We start from the raw sequence: 18,024 nt of genomic DNA on the forward strand, positions 1-18,024 counted from the left end.
GCTAGAGGAGAGCAGCGTGGTGGCCATCTACTGCGCCACAGCCATGGTCGTCTCCCTCATGCTCATGGCCCACCTCCACTTCTCAAAGAGATTCATGCTCCTAGCCACCAGCCTCATGGGCAAGCACAAGGGCCTGTGACTGTTATAGTGAGTGTTTTCCTTAGATCAAATAATTATTTCCTTGGCAGGCCACATTAAAAAAAGGGTAGCATTCAGGTTAGCAAATAAACCAAAAGTGTGATTGAAATCAAAGTAATGGCAGGGGACGTCTCATCTGTGTGACCGACCACCTTTGACCTCCTCACCCTGACCCATGTTCATCCCTGAGACCAAAGAGACTGTAGTAGGGTTGACACTCCTGACATCCAAACCAACAGCACCTTTTAAAGGCCTTGGTGACGCTTTGTTGGTGCATTTTAATAGCGTGCAATGATATGTTATCCGTTCATTCTCTTTATAAATTATTGGCAACAATTCGTTTTTTTTTTATCCCGGTGAGTAAGCTATGGCAGGGCCATCTTTGACCTTTAAATGTGACCCGGATGAAAACAGTCGAGGGAAGACGGCGGAACTGGGTTTCTTGCAACTGTAATTTATGCATATACAAAGTGTACATAAGTATAATTTTCCCACATATTCAGTTTAGACAAACCAACAACAAAAAAACAAAGGTCTTCTGATGTGCCTCTTTATTAAAATAAAAATACTTTTTGTATTCCTTAAAGGCCTGAAAACACAAACGTTATCACATCTACCTCCTCGCTCTCAGAATAGACTTGCACATTGAAAGCTTCTGTTCAGTGTAAAGAATATCCTGTCTAACTGTGCCCACAATGCCTGTGCCATTGTGAAGGGATCTCTATGACCGAAGGATCACTACTTTATCATCTCGTCTCATTCTATATAAGTTGATGCCTATGCATCTGTATGCATACATACGTTCTAGACATTCATAAATATGTATACGCATAGGCACACACATTACTATGTATAATTGTACATATAGATTTATAGAATATATGTATATCTTTATAAATGTATATGTACATATATTAATATAAAATGCACATGTACAATGTACATATACAATGCATGAGTACATGTGTGTGTATATATGTTTTACAGTACATGCATGCTTTGAAGCACACATACACACATTTACTGGCACGCGCATGTATACATCTCATACACACTTCATATCTAAAAAGATGCTTCCTACTGTAGTAAAACAACGCCAGGTTGCGATTTGGACACGTCAATGGATCTTCCAATGTATTAAAGCTGAGAATCAGAAATAAAAATATACATTTTCACCGTCGAAACGAAAGAGGATGAAGGCATGTCTCTGGCTGCGACCTGGGGTCACTGCGGTAGGTAAGTGGTTAATTTGCATAATGTATACAGGATTTGTGTTTTTTTTTTACACCGCACAAATTTTTCCGCCATTTTCTACTAAAGAACATTTTCCATTTTTATAAACCAGAAAATCTAACCTCTACAGAGAGAGAGAGAGAAACTCCCTGCCTGCAGTCTCTACTGTCAGAGAGAGTTTGACATCAAGCTGTACAGCGCAGTCAACAACATACATCAGAGCTCAATTTACAGGTACAGCCATTATCAAGGCACAAAGATATTCTACAATAAGTTTCTCTCAATAAAGTTGTACAAAATAACATTACATTTTGCAGTCTGTACAAGATAATCAACCTTGCACAGTGTGCAAGATAATAAACAAAAACAAAAATATATTATATATATATATATATTTATATATATATAGAACTATTGCCCAAGAGGATCTAAGTCAAAAAGGACTGTCTGTGGGCAAATCAAAGTGAGTGTGGTATTTCTCTTTCCATCTAGACACGTGGCAGAATGCTGCTGCTGCTGCTGCTCTACGGCAGGAGGTGCATTGGACTCAAACTCCCAGCCTCTTCCTGGTCCTCCCACAAGCCCCACCCCCTCTATGCTAATTCTACGGCTCTCAGCATCCACACAAAGGCAGTCTGAAAGCCTCTCTCTCCATCATGTTGCAATAAAAACAAACAAACCCAAATAAAAAGTGACAGAGTAATAAATATCTCGGTGCTACATCATGTGTATACTTCCTTGACGGCGTTAAGTTACCTGATGCAAAGTGCATTACATCTCCTGCCCGCCCCACCGCCCCACTCCTTCATCAAGTACTCAGAGCAGAATAGAGAGAGAGAGCGAGAGAGGGAGGGAGAGAGTGAGCAAAGCGGAGTAATCCATGCAAAGGAGTGTCGGAAGGTTGATTCCAACTCTGGAACCAACACACACAGGAGTTACCTCATTAGATACCTCAACTCTCTCACGCACACACACACAAACATACACACACAGGAGTTACCTCATTAGATACCTCAACTCTCACGCACACACACACAAACATACACACACAGGAGTTACCTCATTAGATACCTCAACTCTCTCACGCACACACACACAAACATACACACACAGGAGTTACCTCATTAGATACCTCAACTCTCTCACGCACACACACACAAACATACACACACAGGAGTTACCTCATTAGATACCTCAACTCTCTCACGCACACACACACAAACATACACACACAGGAGTTACCTCATTAGATACCTCAACTCTCTCACGCACACACACACAAACATACACACACAGGAGTTACCTCATTAGATACCTCAACTCTCTCACGCACGCACACACACACAAACATACACACACAGGAGTTACCTCATTAGATACCTCAACTCTCTCACGCACACACACACAAACATACACACACACCCTCTGACAACATCAGCTGGTCCAGATCCAACCACAACAGAAACTACAGAAGACTAGTTCAAATCAAAAACTACAAAACAAGATGTCTAAAAAGGCTTAGTGGAATGAGCAGAATAAAGGCATTTGAAATAAAAGACAGGCACACACACACATCCTTTCCCATCCCCACTTATACCTACAAAATAAGAGTAAAAAATGGGCCAAAATTAAAGAACAAAATAAATCCAACAATGGCAAACAAAATGACAGCATTGTGATGCTTCAGTAGTTCTCCTGGTCCCTGTGGTGAAAGGAACTTGTGTTTTGGGAGTGGAAACAAACTGCACCGGGATTGGCCCAGAGCCGACTGGATGGTGGGCTGCGACCAATCACAAGAGTTCGTACTGGCGCAGGTGCATCCTCTGGATGATGTCTCGGCAGTCGTTGAAGACGCGGCGGATGTTCTCCGTGTCCACGGCGCAGGTGAAGTGGGGGTAGCAGTAGTGCTTTCCGTCGCCGCTCGCCGTGCTGATCCTCTGTGGGGAGACATGCAAATTTCTGTTAACTTCCTGAATTGAAACGGAAATGACCCCAAACCTGAAATGGTTAACACTACAAAACAAGCATCTACAGTCAGTACATAGAATGAAAACTGTACGTACAAGAAACTCATCTCGGATGAAAAACTTGGCCCGGGTCACTTTAGGGTCCTCTCCGGGGTCTGGAACGGCTGTTCAGAAAGAGACAAACAGAAGAAATCCAGGTTCATCAGTACAAGGATACAATATCATTAGGACTGGATGTAGTGCAGTGCCTGATGACGGTATCTGCAATCAAATGTTTATGGAGCATCTCTAACTAGTCCTCTCCGTGCTCAAAACTATTCTGTGATTTCATTTGACGATGGGGAAGAAAGGCATGTTTATGCTATTACATACTGCAAATGAGTACCTGGGATATCTATAAGTTAGAGGGACATATGAGGTCTAAATAAAGGTTTATTCCAGGGCCCGCGGAAATGATTCCATTTGAGTCACAAATTTCAAAAGTGTGAGTCGCCAAAATGGGTTAACCTTTGTATACATCTTGAGGACCGGTTTGGAGGTCCTTCACTGAGAAGCAACAACAACAATTTGGTGCACGCTTCGTTGCTGGAAGAGTGTAATTTGTGGGTCTCTTAGGTTAGTAAATCTTCTTAATTATTATGATCAAGTTTTACTTAAAAAACCAGTGTTTTCCGCACATCTCAGTACCCACCTTCGGCCGGCACAGTATAGCGAGCGTACTCAGGGAAGTAGTCTTCAAGTTTGGATTTCCCTGCTAAGATCTTGTCAGCCAGCATGTCCTGCTTGTTCAAGAACAGGATGACTGAAATGGTCCGTAAAAATCTGAAAAGAAAGATTGTAAAGAATGACGTGACTAGACAGGCATTTAAACAATGACACTGTGTCAGAGTTATTGGAATGTGAATGGATGGGTTTAAAAATAAAATATCTCTATCCAACTCATGTTTTGCTTCTGTTTGACCGATTCACACTGATATCACCACCTTGACTGATTCAAACTAAAACGGGAAGCATGCTTCAGTCTGTTACCATTATTACTGTCAATCGCTAAAAGTACATCCTCTTACAATAATATTTACTCCAGTAGTCATATTATTATACATGAAGTGTTGCAATGTACTTTAAAACAAATTTTCACCAAGAATTTGCTACAGAAAATAAACAAAGCTGGTTTGAAATTAATTCAGTTTGCAAATGTATTGCAAGTATATTGAAATCACAACAAAATGGAATGCAAACGTTACATTCGCCTATTACTAAATCTGGTGTGAAATTTTTCTGTAGGCCATAATTGAGTCGGGAGAGGGCAGAGAGCCTGATTAGGTGACCAGGACCAACCTGTTATTCCAGATGCTCTTGAAGAGATCCAGGGATTCCCGGAGTCTGTTGGTGCTGTTGTCTTCCCTTATGACCATGTTATAACTGCTGCTTGCCGCCACAAAGATGATGGCCGTCACGTCTAAAAGAAATAAGAGCACATTAAATGGGTTGTTTTAGCATGAATGGTGCATAATGGTGTGCATTATGAGGACCAGACGCAGTGACATCGTAAACCATGTAATGTTAAAGGAAAATTCCACTAAAAGACTATCTTTAGTCATTTGTTTCATTAGTCCACTGTTGATACAGTCCAAAAATGTCATACTATGACACCTTCTGTATTTTTTGTTACTTGGTAGCAACTAGCTACAGACCTGTGTTGCGGATCATTTACAACTATTTTGGACTGTCCAAGTTGTAACATTAACGTTAATCTCAGGCTTCACTAACTAACGTTACGGTTTTAAGTGGAGATATTCTTTGCTACTTTTCAAACGAAGACTAAGTAATATTTCACATAACAAGTTGCTATATATACCTTCTGTTTTATTCATGAGGAGTAATAGCCAAGAGAAGGCAGGAGACACTGTTTTGTTAAGCGTCACATTGGTTAGACCGCTCCCTGTAACGGATCAGTCGTCCACCAGACTACACTCTACGATTAGAGGGAGGTGGAAGAGGAAGCGTTGGGTGTCTCGGTTAGGGAGACAGGGGAATGGGGTTCAGTGTTTTACTGTTAGAATAGATTTATGTTTGTTTCAACAGATCCTCACTACAAAATACTAATGCGGTCCTTGTGGTTACTAAACATACACTATCACCCCTATTAACCAACCCGTTCACACACCCCAATATCCCAGACCTGTGTGTAAATTGTAACACACATCTAGGCACCTTGTATCATTGCCTGTGGGAGTGTGCTGAGATAAACATTTTGGAGCTCAGTGCTGCGCTATATCTCTGAGATTACCCCAATACCATTAATCCCTAAACTTTGCGACCTAAATCTTTACCCAGAGAATATCTCTTTACATAGGAGAGAGAGAACAAAATGGTTGACCTCTGTCTATTACAAGCTAGCCATTCAATTTCTCTCCTTTGGAAGTATGTAAGTTTCCCCTCACTTGGTCATTGGTTAAAATAATTAACGTCAAGCCTAGATCTTGAAAAATTCACTTATATAGTAAAAAAGAAAGCCCCATCACTGTTTCACCTGTCCTTGTGATCGTCTTCACCCCCTCCAGGTGTCGCTTATTTTCCCCAGTGTATTTATCCCTGTGTTTCCTGTCTCTCTGTGCCAGTTCGTCTTGTATGTTTAGTCAAGTCAACCAGCGTGTTTTTCCCCGTACTCCTTTTCTATTCTCTTTTGCTAGTCTTCCCGGTTTTGACCACTTCCTGACTCTGGACTACTTTCCCGCCTGCCTGATCATCCTGCCTGCCCTGACCTTGAATCGGCCTGCCCTTCGGTACCCATTGGACTCTGAACTGGTTTTGACCTTTTTCCTGTACACGACCATTCTCTTGCCTACCCCTTTTGGATTAATAAACATTGTAAGACTCCAACCATCTGCCTCCTGTGTCTGCATCTGGGTCTCGCCTTGTGCCTTGATAGCCCCAGAGTTTAATGTTATTTGGGATTTTTTTTCCCCTACAATTTTATTTTACCTTTGTTTAACTAGGCAAGTCAGTTAAGAACAAATTCTTATTTTCAATGACGGCCTAGGAACAGTGGGTTAACTGCCTTGTTCAAGGGCAGAACAACAGATTTTTACCTTGTCAGCTCGGGGATTCGATCTGGCAACCTTTCGGGTTACTAGTCCAACGCTCTAACCACTAGGCTACCAGCCGCCTACAAACCGGTGATATTGTAGAAGCATTGGAACTGCACATCTGTATATTCTAAAGGAATTGATATGAATATTGGCTATAGTTCAAGCGTAATCCGCATGATAATGTGAGGACTTTCTTTCTCTTCCGTTTATCTGTTGTTAATGTTGGGTTGTTGTTATGTTTTTGTCTTTGGGTCAGGTGAAAAATAATAATTGTATTTCTGTAACTGTTGACTGTCTTATTTGGAACTAATACATAAGTGTAAAATTATATATATTTTTAAATGGACTAATTAAACAAATTCCAAAATAGGATATTTTTTTGTCGTATTTTACTTTAATGAATTCTTCCATATAAAATGTGGAAGTGTATCCAGATGGTATACAATGCTGAGCTACTGTGACACAGTCCCAGGTCTTCCGGTTTCAGGTAAGGTTACTCATTAAGCGAGCATGGTTCACTGAACCACCAACAGTACACTTGCAAAACAACATTGTGGGCAGCAAAATTGTACACATAATCCAAACTTACCATTGAAGCACTGGATCCATTTTCTCCTCTCGTCTCTCTGGCCACCAACATCAAACATACTGGGAGGGAAGGGAAAAAACGCTTTAACAGATTTCTGTATGGTCCAATGTGTGAAGGTGCCTATTTAACTCAAACATGTCTTGATCTCAAAACATATCTTATTTATCACATGCGCTGAATACAACAGGTGTAGACCATATCGTGAAAGGCTTACTTACAAGCCCTTAACCAACAATGCAGTTTGAAGGAAATAGTGTTAAGAAAATATTTACAAAATAAACAAAAGTAAACATTTTTACAAAATAACAATAACAAGACTATATACAGGGGGTACCTGTACCGAGTCAATGTACGGGGTACAGGTTAGTCGAGGTACACATCACGGACAAATTGAAATGGACAGCGTGGTGAAGAAGGTGCAATAGCGCATCTTCAACCTCAGGAGGCTGAAGAAATTTGGCTTGTCACCTAAATCACTCAAACTTTTACAGATGCACAATCGAGAGCATCCTGTCGGGCTGTATTGCCGCCTGGAACGGTAACTGCACCGCCCTTAACCGCAAGGCTCTCCAGAGGGTAGTGCGGTCTGCACAACGCATCACTGGGGGCAAACTACCTGCCCTCCATGACACCTACAGCACCCGATGTCACAGGAAGGCCAAAAAGATCATCAAGGACAATAACCACCCGAGCCACTGCCTGCTCACCCCGCTATCATCCAGAAGGCGAGGTCAGTACAGGTGCACCAAAGCTGGGACCGAGAGACTGAAAAACAGCTTCTATCTCAAGGCTATCAGACTGTTATACAGCCATCACTAACATAGAGTGGCTGCTGCCAACATACAGACTCAAATCTCTGGCCACTTTAATAAACAGACTTAATAAAAGGTATCACTAGTCACTTTAAATAACGCCACTTTAATAATGTGTACATATCCTACATTACTCATCTCATAAGTAAAACTGTATTCTATACCATCTACTGCATCTTGCCTATGCCGCACGGCCATCGCTCCTCCAAATGTATATGTACAGTTGAAGTCGGAAGTTTACATACACTTAGGTTGGAGTCATTAAAACTCGTTTTTCAACCTCTCCACAAATTTCTTGTTAACAAACTATACTTTTGGCAAGGCGGTTAGGACATCTACTTTGTGCATGACACAAGTAATTTTCCAACAATTGTTTACAGACAAATTATTTCACTTATAATTCACTGTATCACAATTCCAGTGGGTCAGAAGATTAGATACACTAAGTTGACTGTCTTTAAACAGCTTGGAATATTCCAGAAAATGATGTCATGGCTTTAGAAGCTTCTGATAGGCTAACTGACATCATTTGAGTTATTTGGAGGTGTATCTGTGGATGTATTTCAAGGTCTACCTTCAAACTCTGTGCCTCTTTGCTTGACATCATGGGAAAATCAAAAGAAATCAGCCAAGACCTCAGAAAATAAATAGTAGACCTCCACAAGTCTGGTTCATCCTTGGGAGCAATTTCCAAACGCCTGAAGGTACCACGTTCATCTGTACAAACAATAGTACGCAAGTATAAACACCATGGGACCATGCAGACGTCATACCGCTCAGGAGGGAGACGCATTCTGTCTCCTAGAGATGAACGTACTTTGGTGTAAAAAGTGCAAATCAATCCCAGAACAACAGCAAAGGACCTTGTGAAGATGCTGGAGGAAACAGGTACAAAAGTATCTATATCCACTGTAAAACGAGTCCTATATCGACATAACCTGAAAGGCCTCTCAGCAAGGAAGAAGCCACTGCTCCAAAACCGCCATAAAAAAAGCCAGACTGCGGTTTGCAACTGCACATGGGGACAAAGATCGTACTTTTTGGAGAAATGTCCCTGGTCTGATGAAACAAAAATAGAACTGTTTGGCCATAATGACCATCGTTATGTTTGGAGGAAAAAGGGGGATGCTTGCAACCCGAAGAACACCATCCCAACCATGAAGCACGGGGGTGGCAGCATCATGTTGTGGGGGTGCTTTGCTGCAGGAGGGGCTTGTGCACTTCACAAAATAGATGGCATCATGAGGGAGGGAAATTATGTGGATATATTGAAGCAGCATCTCAAGACATCAGTCAGGAAGTTAAAGCTTGGTCGCAAATGGGTCTTCCAAATGGACAATCGCCCCAAGTATACTTCTAAAGTTCTGGCAAAATGGCTTAGCGACAACAAAGTCAAGGTATTGGAGTGGCCATCACAAAGCCCTGACCTCACTCCTATATAAAATTTGTGGGCAGAACTGAAAAAACTTTTGCGAGCAAGGAGGCCTACAAACCTGACTCAGTTACACCAGCTCTGTCAGGAGGAATGGGCCAAAATTCACCAAACTTATTGTGGGAAGCTTGTGGAAGGCTACCCGAAACGTTTGACCCAAGTTAAACAATTTAAAGGCAATGCTACCAAATACTAATTGAGTGTATGTAAACTTCTGACCCACTGCAAATGTGATGAAAGAAATAAAAGATGAAATAAATAATTCTCTCTACTATTATTCTGACATTTCACATTCTTAAAATAAAGTGGTGATCCTAACTGACCTAAGACAGGGAATTTTTACTAGGATTAAATGTCAGGAATTGTGAAAAACTGAGTTTAAATGTATTTGGCTAAGGTGTATGTAAACTTCCGACTTCAACTGTACATATTCTTTTTCATCCCTTTACATGTGTGTGTGTATAAGGTAGTTGTGAATTTGTTAGATATTACTGCATTGTCGGAACTACAAGCACAAGCATTTCGCTACACTCGCATTAACATCTGCTAACCATGTGTATGTGACCAATACAATTTGACTTGATTGGACTTGAATATAGTGCCTTCGGAAAGTATTCAGATCCCTTGACTTTTTCCAACTTTTGTTATGCCTTATTCTAAAATTGATGAAAACATTTCTCATCAATCTATACATAATACCCCATAAATACAAAAAAATTGCTTTGTTGACATTTTAGCTAATTTACAGCATTGAGTCTTCATGGGTATGATGATACAAGCTTGACACACCTGTATTTGGGGAGTGTCTCCCATTCTTCTCTGCAGATCCTCTCGAGCTCGGTCAGGTAGGATGGTGAGCATCACTGCACAGCTATTTTCAAGTCTCTCCAGAGATGTTTGATCGGGTTCAGGTCCGGGCTCTGGCTGGGCCACTCAAGGACATTCAGAGACTTGTCACGAAGCCACTCCAGCGTTGTCTTGGCTGTGTGCTTAGGGTCGTCGCCCTGTTGGAAGGTGAACCTTTGCCCCCGTCTGAGATCCTGAGCGCTCTGGAGCAGTTAAAAAAAAAAAATCAAGAATCTCTGTACTTTGCACCGTTCATCTTTACCCCGATCCTGACTAGTCTCCCTGCCGCTGAAAAACATCCCCACAGCATTATGCTGCCACCACCATGCTTCACCGTAGGGATGGTGCCAGGTTTCCTCCAGACGTGACACTTGGCATTCAGGCTAAAGAGTTCAATCTTGGTTTCATCAGACCAGAGAATCTTGTTTCTCATGGTCTGAGAGTCTTTAGATGCCTTTTTGCAAACTCCAAGTGGGATGTCATGTGCCTTTTACTGAGGAGTGGCTTCCGTCTGGCCACTCTACCATAAAGTCCTGATTGGTGGAGTGCTGTAGAGATGGTTGTCCTTCTGGAAGGTTCTCCCATCTCCACAGAGGAACTCTGGAGCTCTGTCAGTGACCATTGGGTTCTTGGTCACCTCCCTGACCAAGGCCCTTCTCCCTTCGATTTCTCAGTTTGGCCGGGCGGCCAGCTCTAGGAAGAGTCTTGGTGGTTCCAAACTTCTTCCATTTAAGAATGATGGAGGCATCTGTTCTTGGGGACCTTCAATGCTGCAGAAATGTTTTGGTACCCTTCCCCAGATCTGTGCCTCGACACAATCCTGTCTCGGAGCTCTACGGAGAATTCCTTCGACCTCATGGGTTGGTTTTTGCTCTGACATGCACTGTCAACTGTGGGACCTTATATTGACATGTGTGCGTGCACCTTTCCCAATCATGTCCAATCAATTGAATTTACCACAGGTGGACTCCAATCAAGTTGTAGAAACACCTCAAGGATGATCAATGGAAACAGGATGCACCTGAGCTCAATTTTGAGTCTCATAGCAAAGGGTCTGACTATTTATGTAAATAAGGTTTCTGTTTTTTATTTTTAATACATTTGATTTTTTTTTCGTGAGACCTCTTTTCGCTTTGTCATTATGGGGTATTGTGTGTAGATTGATGCGGAAAACATTTAATTTTATCAATTTTATAATAAGGCTGTAACGTAACAAAATGTGGGAAAAGTCAAGGGGTCTGAATACTTTCCAAATGCACTGTAGGTGACTTATAGAATAGGGATTTCAAAATAAAGACCTTGCAATACAGTTGATTAGGCTAGTTTTCTACATGGAGTGATGATGGAAGCAGAGCTCCTGTGGGTAAAGTTAACCACTACACTAAACCACCTGGCAGTATGTTGAATGTTTTAGAGCAGATACTGCTTTCCTATTTAGCGTGCATACATTAAACAAAATGGTAATCTAATCAAGGAGCAACGGTCTGACCCCACATTAGAAGAGTTGCGTGACCAAATTTGACCATGGCTATTTTCTCCAGGATGATGTCCTGATGAGAAAGTGGGTACCTCATAGTAGTTTTGTGGGGGAGGCTATTAGTCAGGTTGTTATACCAGTTAAGTTGTGTGAGTTGGTGCTGAAAACTTCCCACGACGATGTTGCTGGTCATCTGGGCGTGAGGAAAACCTACAATCGCATACTGAGACATTTCTTTTGGCCTAGGTTAAAGAGGGATGTTTCTGCGTTCATCAAAACCTGTCAATTAACGGGTAAACCTACAAGCTATTAAGCCGGTACTGCTGTTTCCTATTTCCGTAGTCAGCCAGCCTTTTGAGTATCTGATTGTTGACTGTGTTGGCCCTCTGCCTCGCTCTAAGAAAGGTAGTAGTTACCTGTTCACTGTGATGTGTGTCAGACCACTAGGTTTCCTGTTGCCTATCCTCTCCGGTCTATCACAACTAAGTCCGTGCTAAAAGCTTTGACTCAGTTTCTCGCTGTTTGGAATCCATAAGGTTATTCAGTGACCAAGGTTCTAATTTCACCTCTAATATGTTTGGTTCTCCAACAGCTCCATATTAAACACAATTTGTCTAGTGCCTATCCCGCGCAGAGTCAAAGAGTGCTGGAACGTTTCCATCAAACACGTCTTTGTTGAGAGCTTATTGTACGGAGATGGATAAGGATTGGGAGGAGGGGTTGCCATGGTTACTGTTAGCCACCAGGGAGGTTTCACAGGAGAGCACAGGTTTCAGTCCAAATGACCTAGTGTTCGGACATAGTGTACGTGGGCTTCTAGCAGTGCTCCAGGATGAATGGAAGTCTCCTAAGCCACAGTCCCTGTTATCTTATGTGTGTGATTTCCGGCGCCGCCTGTATGCCGCTGGTGAGATGGCCAAAGAGAAGCTATCATCTTCACAGGGAAGGAATATTTGATCGCCGAACTGAGCCTCGTCACTTTAGTCCAGGTGACCAGGTTCTTGCTCTGCTGCCAATTGTTGGTTTTCCTTTTCAAGCCAAGTTTAAGGTCCATATACGGTTGTGCGCCAGTGCACTGAGCAAAACTATCTAGTTGCCACTCCGGGAACGGAGGAAAAAAAGCACCATCTGTGCCATGTCAATCTGCTGAAACCCTACTACACACGTTCCTCTGGGGACGAAGAGTGGGAGTCCGCAGAGGACGGTAAACCTGTTCTTTTGGCCAGTACTGTTACATTGCTGGGTCCTTCTTTTTGTCATGCTATGTCCGTGCATGGTGAGGAGGATGTCCTTGGTCCTGACTATTGTGTACTGCAGGGTAGATACAGAAAAATACAGAGTCACTGGATGTTTTGGATAGCCTTCTTGCTCATCTACCTGCTGATAGGCGAGACGAATTGGTCAGTCTGAGTTTTCCAGTTTTGTATTCTGATACACCAACATGTACAAACGTAATCGAACACGATATTGACGTTGGGGATGCTGACCCCATCCGTCAGCAGTTCTATAGTTTCTTCAGAAAAACGGCGTTATCTGGATGCTGAGATCGGGTACATGATGGAGAATGGAATTGCAGAGCATCCTTTCTCCAGCTGGGCTTCTCCCTGTATCTTGTTCAGTAAACCGGATGGGGCAAACAGATTTTGTACGTACTACCATAAGGTAAACAGTGTCACTAAGCCAGATTCATTTCCTCTTCCTCGGATGGAGGACTGCGTTGATCAGGTCGGAGCAGCGAGGTTTGTGAGCAAGTTTGACCTATTAAAGGGCTATTGGCTGGTGCCACTGACGCATAGGGCATGTGAAATCTCTGCCTTTGTTACACCTTCAGGTCTGTACACGTATTTGGTTATGAGTTTCGGCGTTGAGGTTACTTACCTCAACTCCTGTGCTGGCTGCTCCTCGTGTGGATTTGTAATTTACCTTGCAGTCACGTGGGGGCCGGTGCAGTTTTGCTGCAAGCAGATGTGTCCGGTGTTGAGAGGCCTGTCAGTTAATTTTCCAAGAAGTTTAATCGTTATCAGTTCAACTACTCATATGGGCGCTACAACACTTCGAGGTGTAGGTCGGGTTCGGTGTAGTACCTATTGTGGTCTACGTTTTTGTTTTTACAGGCATTCCATCTCGATGTGCGGCACATCAGGGGGTCTGATAATGTCGTTGCTGACACACACTCTCGTGCGCTCTGTTCCTGAACGCCTCTGGTCCTATTGATCGGTGGACATGCGTTCTCATACGCGTTGTCCCCGAGTGTATGCGTGTCGTCCACGTGACCGGCCACTGTTTATTTTGTGTTGTCCTGTTGTGCTTGTCTTCTGTTCCCTGCTGTCCTCATTTTCTTCTTTCCTCTTAAAGGTTGCTTCCTGTGCGCAATGGTTGCTGAGGTCTGGGTGGCTGAGGTTGGCTGGGGCAGTGGGGTAGCGTTTACCAGGGCAGTGTTTTGTTTGCGTTTACCTGGGCTCGGGTCTGTCCCGGGGATAAATACACCTTTCCCCCCATACATTGAGGAGACTCTCTCCACGCAGACGCGCTGTTGTTTTTGGCATTTTGGGGCTTCTTTGTGTTAATTTGATTTGGCACCTCTCAACACCCCTCATTATCACCATCTATGCAGTCATCCACTCAGTTACACTACACACACACACAAAATTGTATATAGTTTACTTTTTTAAATATATTTCTGTTACTTCTTTATCTCTGCGTTTTCTCTCTCTTTGTTACGGAATACGAGCCGGTTCGTAACAAACTGAAATGAAAAACGACCCTAAGTGACCAAAAGGTGGGGACATTTCCAATATAATATGAAACCAACATGGCCATTTACAGTACACTGTTCATACAGTTAATACAACAGACAACAATGGGCACCATGACATCACAATGATGGGGACACTTACTGAAAGTTCACTTTGTCGACTTGAAATCTTGTTTCGAAAATCCCTGACGTCAGAACTCGGCAGCGAAGCAAGTCCTGGGGTTTAAAACAAGAGGAGCACAGAGATGAAGATATGCACTAAAGGAGTAGAAAAGAGAGGTAGCGAGAGATTGAAAGAGAGAGCGAGAGACGGAGAGACTAAAAGTGTATGATGTTTTCCTACACAGTGCTTATTGATTAAGCAATACAGTTACAGCTATGGTTGGTAACATTTGGCATGTCATTTTATCACTACATTTTTAGCCATGCTCTAGAGCGTTGAAAAGTCATCTTACCTGATCTGTTGGTGTGTAGTCATTCGACCTCACCGACTCAATTCTGTCCAAGAAGCTGCAAAACACAAAACATCATTATACGACACTGGCCTGGATCTTAAGAATAGTAAATATCACTGTCATTACAGTAGATATAGCTTAAGATCTGACTCTACACATTTAAACTAAGAAAAGGAACTAATGCAGGCACTAGCATAGAACAATCATAATGTCTCATCACATAGAGCAGAGCTATATTGTAAGATATAGAATGGGGCCCAATCTTTCCACTGCATTTCTATCTGTAGCCTTTGAATGTTTCACCTCACTACATAGCTATATCTCTATGACAACGGACTATAATACTACTGTAGGGCTGATCCCAGCACTGCACCATCCTTCCCCAACAGAGGGCATCAGAGCACATCCCCCGCCTATTTATGTCCCCCTTTTCCTGTCCCATTACATAAGACCGCAATTAGTTCCTGCCAGAGCTAGACGAGAGCCTCTCGCTCTGGTGTGCACTGTGCATGAGCTGTATGTTCCCTGGGTGTGTGTGAGTGTGTGTCCCCGCGGTAGAAAAGACGGGGGAAAAGACACACACACACACACACAGGGCAGCCTGTAACCACTGAACAGCATGGTGATATCACCAGCACTGTCACTAGTCTAAACCAGCAGATACCACACTACAAATGCCTATTCTGTTCTGTTCTATTCTGTTCCGTTCTATTGTATTCTAGGCACCAATCACAGCACAGAGCTGTTCTGTACAGGTTTATTTGACATTGTGTTTTTACCGAAGAATTCAGTTCTAGGAAATGACTGATATGTAGGTCTTTGTGTGATGACAATGATCACACTATGAGCCTTAGGGAAGTCCAACTGACTCAGTCCTCATCTCTAAGTACCTAGAAAAGGGCCAATCAGGTCAATTATAAAGTCTATTTAACCAGTCACTGTTCATAGACAGTTGGATCCACTAAAACCTTTATTTTACAGTAAAGAAAGAACCAGGTAGTTACTGAGTTTCAGAATGTACAGCGTATGATATAAAAGGTAATAACATTTACCTTTTGGTTTATATTGGAATTATTCAAACTAGCACCAGACGGCATCATTTGGTACAAGGCAGTTACCAATAGAATTCTTTAGCAAGTACCATAGTTAATAAAGTGTTAACAAACCTCTGGTACAAGTGCCAGATTGTTTACACAAAAAACACTGAAACAAAAAAGTGCCCTCCTCTGGAGTTTGGGCCTGTAAACGCTACAGCAACACAGCCAAGTTTCATAATTAATTATCCATGACTGTAAGTGACCCGCCCCCACCATCCCCTGCTACCAACACTCCGCTATTAAATGCAAGGTTGACCTGTTAATCCACAAACAGACCAATGCTGCCCTGCTTTTTTGACTCAGACTTGTCCATAGCCTAGATCTACTGGAGTGATGCTATTAATTGGTTGAATGGAAAGATGGGATCAATAGTTTCCACATTTTGAGTGGCTGTTGTGGTTGATGTGAAAATCTGGTCAGTCACCAAAACAACAACACAACGTACAGGGAATGGCTTTATCAGAGGAACCGACAGTTCCAAATAACAGGCAGAGAAATATATATATTTCCCAATGGATCTGGACGGCCTATACTGTAGTCTTTTCTACTTATATTAATAAATTGAAGAAAATGGCTGTATTTTACACCACAAGTTATAGTATAAAGGCAAATATGTAAGCTTGATGAGTTTGAACCCATTTCACACTAGGAACACTAGGATGCTGAAATGTTAGATTTGTACTTTCTGTCATTTAGTAGATGCTATTATCCACAGCAACTTAGAGTAGTGAGTTCATACATTTTCATACTTTTTGCGTACTGGTCCCCCATGGGAATCGAATCGAACCCTGTCGTTGCAAGCACCATGCTCTACCAACTGAGCCCCCCCCCCCCAACACACACAGACGTTCTCAGTTACACACCAGAGCAGTACACTAAAATAGCTCTGTCTGGTTCTAGTGTTACATGTCTGAATAGCTGCTGGGTGTTTATGTGTGTGAGTCTGGCCTGCTTATCTCTGGCTCCGCCAGAAAACGACAGGAATTTACACAACTCCTATATTCCTGGTAGCAGCAGTCGTTTAACATTACGAACTCTATCTCCATCCAGGTCTGTGTCTGAAATTAAACACTATTCCCTATATAGTGTACTACTTTTCACCAAAGCCCAGCTCTGGTCCAAATTAATGCTAGTCTGAAATTATAGACCCTACTTTCATATAGTGTGCACTATTTTTGACCTATATAGGCTCTGGTCGAAAGTAGTGCGCTATATAGGGAATAGGTTGCCATTGATGTCTAGGGGGGAAATGAGGGAAGAACATGAAGATTTAGTTGACTAGATTGATGTTAGGATTCTTAGTGCTACTAGAAGCTATGATAGGAGCTCTCGTTCTCCCTGGCAATGGAGAGAGTTTATACGAGGAAAGACGGGGCCATTTTGCATCCTAACAGATACCACACAGACAGAGACACACACACACACCCACCCAGCTGCAGGGGAGCTGGGGCTAAAAATATCCCTGGGAATGGATCCGCTCCGAAAAAGACAGATTATACAAGCCCCGAGCGGGCATATAAAAACACAGACACACACACACACACACACACATATTAGAGCTGGGACAATAAACTGAACATTTTCGACACGGACCATCACTTATCACAGGCATTTTGCTGATATTGTTCATTACGATAAGTAGCTTTATGCTAGGGAAATTGTTAATGGAACAATTGATGGCGAAAACCATCAAACTAGTAGTAGTAGTAGTTGATCTTGCTACCATGGAAAGTTAAATATCTGTCTATTTGTGGAAAAATCACCCTGATTAATTCTTTAGTCATATCCCAGTTTACTCATTTACTTATGGCCCTGCCTACACGGAACAACTTTTTAATTAAAATTATATGACCAAAAAATATTCCACTTTATTTGGAACGGCAAACCTGACAAATTTAAAACGCCCTATTTATATAATGCATATGAATTCGGAGGGCCAAAATGATTAAATATTAAAGCATTAAACCTCTCACTAAAAGCTTCAGTCATGCAAAAGTTAAACTTTAATCCAAACTGGTTCTCCAGCAGATTAGTAAGAATGGATCACCTAAGGTTAAAAAATAGCCTCTTTCCCTTCATTCAGATTACAACCTCTCACTTAATTTGACAATTAAATCATCTCCAAAATACA

The 18,024-nt window shown here is 42.2% G+C and overlaps 1 protein-coding gene across 3 annotated transcripts in view; it reads right to left on the reverse strand.

Moving 5' to 3' along the window:
• Nucleotides 1-672: 672 nt before the first annotated feature.
• Nucleotides 673-18,024, reverse strand: part of LOC120051037 (guanine nucleotide-binding protein G(olf) subunit alpha) — a 66,680-nt gene continuing 49,328 nt past the window's right edge. For 2 of the 3 annotated variants that reach the window (XM_038997644.1, XM_038997646.1), the window contains exons 6-12: nt 14,797-14,851; nt 14,484-14,557; nt 7,020-7,078; nt 4,677-4,797; nt 4,030-4,160; nt 3,435-3,502; nt 673-3,308 (exon numbers count right to left, since the gene is read on the reverse strand). In XM_038997644.1, coding sequence (XP_038853572.1) covers nt 3,162-3,308; nt 3,435-3,502; nt 4,030-4,160; nt 4,677-4,797; nt 7,020-7,078; nt 14,484-14,557; nt 14,797-14,851 — 655 coding nt within the window. In that variant the 3' untranslated portion in view covers nt 673-3,161. The remainder of the gene's footprint in view (nt 3,309-3,434; nt 3,503-4,029; nt 4,161-4,676; nt 4,798-7,019; nt 7,079-14,483; nt 14,558-14,796; nt 14,852-18,024) is intronic. The other variant, XR_005477219.1, reaches the window with a different exon arrangement.

Source organism: Salvelinus namaycush, chromosome 7 (assembly GCF_016432855.1).
Source record: "Salvelinus namaycush isolate Seneca chromosome 7, SaNama_1.0, whole genome shotgun sequence".
NCBI classification, from domain to species: Eukaryota; Metazoa; Chordata; class Actinopteri; order Salmoniformes; family Salmonidae; genus Salvelinus; species Salvelinus namaycush.